Source organism: Nomascus leucogenys, chromosome 21, assembly GCF_006542625.1.
Source record: "Nomascus leucogenys isolate Asia chromosome 21, Asia_NLE_v1, whole genome shotgun sequence".
NCBI lineage: Eukaryota > Metazoa > Chordata > Mammalia > Primates > Hylobatidae > Nomascus > Nomascus leucogenys.
This window is the reverse complement of record NC_044401.1, coordinates 66130718-66136717: the sequence shown is the minus strand read 5'-3', so window position 1 is coordinate 66136717 and position 6000 is coordinate 66130718. Positions and strand designations below refer to the sequence as shown.

Genomic DNA, 6000 nt, shown 5'->3' with positions numbered 1-6000 from the left:
TTGCAGCCAAAGTGTGTAGGTTAGAATCCCATTTCATTACATCCTCGCTAGGATGTCCTTATGCAACTTACTTAATTGTCCTAAGCCTGTTTCCTCATCTGTAAAACAGGCTTGATAATGGACCCTAACTAATGAGATTTTTTTAATTTTATTTTTTACTTTTTATAGAGATGAGGTCTCGCAATGTTGCCCAGGCTGGTCTTGAACTCCGCCCCATCAAGTCACCCTTCTGCTCCGGCCTCTCAAAGCACTGGGATTACAGGTGTGAGCCACTTGCCCCCGCCCTTAATGAGATTATTGTGAGGATTAATTTAGCAAACACAAAGTGCTTATCTCAGAGTCTGGCATGGAAATATATGTTATTTAATATTATCAATGGTGTATTTCAACGACAAAATAATCTGATTCCAGAATCGCTTTACCCTATCTCCTAGGAACTCCTGGAATCATAGTTTTCTTCTCAGCAGAATGAGATCTAAAGAGAGCTTTAAAAACAAAAGCAAAAACACCTTCAGGGGGATATCTCCTGTCTTCCGTTGTATCTATTTGCCTACTGATGGGAAGATGATAGCTCTAGGCAGCCACACACATTTCATTTACTGCCTCTCAGCCCTTGACGTTGGTGACACCAATCACTTCAGTTCACAAGAGAACACGTCAGCACAGAGTTTAGCATTGGCTGGAGATCTGACCACTGTGTGAGGAAAATTCTAGGATGGCCTCCGTTCTGCAGATAGGGAAACTGAGGCTTAGAGAAGCTATGGAACTTGAATAAGATCACATGGCCAGAAATGGGCAAAGGTGTTATTTGGAAGGCAGTATGATTCAAAGCTTTCTGATTTTGCCATGCCAATCAGCCCTGCTTTCTGCAGGAGAGAGAACATTGGCACTGTTTCAGTGCTATCATCTGTTTCTGCATATTTTCTGGGTCATTCCGCTTCATTAAAGTATACTAATGCACCCATTACCACTGGGGTTAAATCTAGAATCACACTCATGCACACCCAGATACAATCCCTATAACATAGTTTTCCCACTTAATTTTCCTGCCTTTAAACAAATCTTTCAATTATCATGTAAGAAAATGATTGATATTTTAGCTGTCATTCTCCTTACATCAACAATAACATTTAAAACGGTTTAATTAAAAACATCTTGTGCTAAAATGTTTCAAATATTTATAATATCTATCATAATGATTATTTAAAAGCGAGTCTCTAACACTGATACCAATGAGACAGTCTATGAACAACTTGATATATTGATATTAATTTTATGAAAATACTTGTCAAAAATGTGGGAGTAGACATTTGTAATCAAAGTCAGACAAAATTAGATGCTATAATTCTATTAGGTGAATTTTCTGCTTCCCCATTCTTCCATTTCTCCCCACAGCTGAAATAGCTGTAGCACGTACAGGTCATTGTCTCAAATTGCTGATTTCATTAAGTCAGTAGGGCATAAAAATATTTTTAAATATCCTGTTAAAAGACGGAAAAGTTAAACGCCGGCTGAAAAGTTTAAGAAATCATAGCCTTAGCATAACTATTATGGTAGTCTCCTATTCCCCCTGTAGACATTCTTCTTTGACCATACCGCAATCAATACTGCACACGCATTTGCTTGTTATAAATTTTATTAGAATAGAAAATAATACATACAGATAACCATGGGATACACACACAGGAATTGAAAGATAAATTTTATACTTTTCAATATGAAACAAAGTACATATCTCATGGAGATATATTGCTAGAATCAACATGAAACAATAGAGCAATCATCTTGAAAATGAAAAGTATAGGAACATATAGGAATTACTAAACAATAAAAAGGTCCAACTTCATTACATGTAGCATAAAATACAAGTACTGCAGAAAGTGGAAATAACAATGCTCATATGAAATCTACTAGTCATTCAGATTGTTTCAATATATACAGTATATACGGACCTTATAGAGAAAGTTATAAATATTTATTGTTTTTGTGTATGATGACTTTATCTTAAATGTAATCTCTAAATGTAAAATAGTGCTTTATGGTGATATCAGAATTTCCCTAATTTTTAATCTTTCTTGTTATATGACCTGTTTTCTAATTCTGATATCGTTGGAAAATATGAACAAGTTCCTGCAGAATGTGAAATTGGTAGGAAAGAGGTAAAAAATTGATTTTGCAATGTTGAATACTCAATCTGCCGATTTTAATTTATTCTCGATATATTGCTATGAAGTCATGTCTTCAACAACTTTTTGAAAACCACATATTGAAAGACTGAGTCATACATATCAAAGTCAGCAGCATTGCCTTGGTGCTATTACAAATTTAACTCAGGAACTAAAAAGCCTGCCAGACTCACTCAGATAGATGGTGGGATTTCATTAAAAAACCATCTCTGCCATCCAAAAAGAGAGGGTCCCTTAATGGAATTGGAAATTGAAATGAGGGATTATGTGGATTTTGTTTAATATTTGGGTTGAGATTCAGGTCATTCCTGATTTTTTCCTCTAGGTTTTAATAAAACCTGAAAGCTTGTTCATAGCTGTGAAGGAAACAATTCCTTTTTTAATTAAAAAAAAATTTTTTTTTGAGAACGAATAAAATGTGATCATTTGAATTTTAGAATATAACTGCATGAAACAAAATGAAGCTTGAAAATCTGGCTGGTCTTCATGACTTTTATGTGATTAAATAAATTCATACTAATATTTTGCACGGATCAATTTCATTTGGGGTGTCAAAAGCACTTTCATACTTCCGTCTTTATCTTTTAAAAACTAATTCATGGGGCAAAGTCTGATTAGATAGGTATTATTATCTCCATATTTGATAGAGGAATAATTGAGAGGTACAGACAGCAAAGTGATATGTAAAGTCTGACAACTATTTAGCAGTATACCACACCAAACATCATTCTTCTAAGCGCCACAGCAGCGTTTCCCAACAATGCTCTTTTGAATCACATGCCACTCCTCTCCAACAAGATAATTTTTAAAATGTATTTTTCATCCTTGGGGACTTGAATCAGCATTTCAAATTGATACTGGTTAAGTCTTCCAAATAATGCTATTATAATGGGAAAACAGCATTTGAATTAAATCGAAGAGTTTTTCAGTGTAAAAAGAAATTCTCATGCGTGTGTGTGTACATGTGAGAGAGTGTGAGTCTTTATCCACAGGCAGTGCTTAAACTCATAGCTTAAGAACATTTATATCAAAAGTCTGAAGTATGTAATATGTAAATTCCTTTGGTTTATCAAGTTAATATTAAGGCATTTCAGATTCCCCTAAAAGGATTTACTGTTTTTTTAATTATATTCATATTTACCTATAATGAAGTAGAAAGTTAAAAATAAGAGTTGAAAAAAACATGCATAATCACTGCATTTCATGAAAGCACTTTTTTTGGTTACCAAATTAACTTTCCAATAAATAATAAAATGGACTTAATATCACCACAGGGCATATACAATTAAGAACAGTACCATAGGCATATAACTTGACATAGGGTGGACATTCGAGATGGCTGAAGTGGATCCTCTTGCATCCATACCTGTCAAAGTTGATGAACAGCTCATTAATAAGGATTGTACCAATATGTAATCAGGGTGCTAGAGACTGGCTATTTGTGGTGCTCCCCCCAAATTCTTTGTTGAAATCCTAACCCTCAATGTCAGAGTATTAGGAGGTGAGGGCCTTTGAGAGGTGACACTGAATCTGCCAGCAACTTGACCTTGGGCTTCTCAGACTCCCCTCCAGAACTGTGAGAATTAAGTTTCTGTTGTTTATAAGCCACCTGTCTATGTAGTTTTGTTAGAGAAGCCAAAAGGGACTAAGACACAGAGCAAAAGCAATACCTCTCCTATCAAAACCGAATCACTGCATGAACCTATCCTGGCACCACAAGTTGTCATTAGCCTTCATTTATTTACCAGTGCAGCATATACTAGTTGCCAAGAGTATCTATAAAAACAGTAGTGTGTTTAAGTTTTCTTAAATGATTCCAGGCTTTGTTCATCTACTATTCTTTAACTTTAATTGAAATTGGAAAAACAACTTAATCATTTTGAAAACAATTATACTTGATTACAAACAACTTTGAGATAATTCAATGGTTTAATTAAAGAATGCTTCATTGGGCAAGGGTTCAAAGAGTTTGTGCTTGTTTCTATTTTATGCATTTCCAGATAAATTGTTACACATAATATAAGACATAATCTTTTTAAAAGGCAATAAATAAAAGCTTCGTTTTCAAAGAGATGGCCCTGTGTGGTCACTTGCAAGCTCAGCAAGACAGCAGATGTCAGATGAAAAGGCTACTCTTGACTCAGCAGCCCTAAAATGCTAAAATAACATCTGTCCCTGCAAAAGCCTAGAATATACTTCTTTTAAAATTGCCACTTTGCCCATATTGTAATGTTAACTCTATGCCTTGCAGCATTCAGGGAACAAGAAGCACATATTCATTATTTCAAAACCTAAATTAACAACAATAATAAACTAAATTTAATTTCTACTTTTGCTCTATTGAAGTGCATACAGTTTTAGAGAGTTCTGTAGTCCAAGATGGGTTCTGCAGACTTTTACTTTGCAGAACTTAGTTCTGCAATAAGTAGTTCTTGTTTTCTTAGTGTAGCTTTGTTTGTTTTAGTCTAGGTATGGCAGCCTTTATGGTTTTACAGAAAGATAGAATTTCTCCAATTTTCTATTTCCCTTTCTCTTCAGTTACTAATCTCTGCCATTTTGTTTTCCAAGATTAAAGACAAAAGTTTTAGTCCTGATTGCCCATGCTAATGAATGGAAACAGGGAACAAAATCATTTATGTCACTAAGAACTATAGAATAGCATATGAAGTCAAAATGGACTCTACAATAGTTAAACTGAGGCCAGAAAACTCCAGACCTGGGATTTAAAAGTGAGGATCAAATTTATTCTAGCATTGGTATTTGATAAAATATGCATACCAAAGTCTGTTTCCAACTCTAAACATATAATTTCTATAGTAAAATAGGTTTTACTTGGATTTGGAAAGGAAAAATTAGTATGAACCTCCTTGGAAACTAGGAGAAGAATTTTTAAGGAGTCTTTTAGTTTGGCACAGGTAAGTGGTTTAGGACTTTGACAATGTTAATTATTCTATTTAAAGAATTGATAAGATTTATCTATAATTTGTAGGAGGCAAATAACTAGACTATTAAAAATCTAAAAGAAATGATTAGGGAATTCTGCTTTTATAGGAGATCAAAAGGCAAATTTAAGTAAAACTCAGAATGAGGAAAAAAAATCAAATTAATGAAGTTTTGCTAAATATTTTTTGACATCTTTTCTTCATGCTCTCATATTTTTCTCCCTATTTTGCACCACTCTTGAGGGGTTCCTCTTGCCCTTGTCTCATCTGTCAAAACCTTACTGGCATTTGGATGAAAGCCTTGCTGGAAAGAAAGAATGGACAGACGGACACTGATTGACTCACTATGGGGGATAGTAACACTGATGTCAATAAATAATGGCTTCAACCAACTTACTGGTTATTCGTGGAATCCTGATCTGTTCACTACTGGTCCCATCCCCTCCATCTGTTGTGGCCTTGACTTCAATAATGTAGTCCTCTTTAATGGGCAGCAAAAGTTCAGCTGAAGTTTTATTTGTGTTCAGCACTTGTACGTTATTTTGACTGCTAGTCCTATAGAAAACCTAAAATGCATGAACAAATACACTTACTTGTTATATTGCCCATTTTTGTTTCCTTCATAGAACTTGTCTCTCTGAAATTAACTAATTTTGTCTTTCTATATCCACTAGAATGTAAGTTTCATTCATGACTCTAATTGTAAGTCTTTGATTAGAGGTTAGCACATGGCGGAATCATGAGGTTCTCAAAACCAGGGAGGCTTAGGAAGAGTGAACTTCTACCATGGAAAAGCCCAGCTGGGCTGTGTATTTATGAGGCTGGAGAGATAAGACAGGGCCAAAGTGTATGGACCTTGAATGCCTGACCAT

General features: G+C 34.8%; 1 protein-coding gene across 1 annotated transcript in view; it reads right to left on the bottom strand.

Moving 5' to 3' along the window:
- Window positions 1-1618: 1618 nt before the first annotated feature.
- Window positions 1619-6000, bottom strand: part of CNTN3 (contactin 3) — a 350216-nt gene continuing 345834 nt past the window's right edge. The window contains exons 22-23 of the mRNA XM_003264908.3: window positions 5526-5694; window positions 1619-3552 (exon numbers count right to left, since the gene is read on the bottom strand). Of these exons, the coding sequence (XP_003264956.1) occupies window positions 3452-3552; window positions 5526-5694 (270 nt within the window). The 3' untranslated portion in view covers window positions 1619-3451. The remainder of the gene's footprint in view (window positions 3553-5525; window positions 5695-6000) is intronic.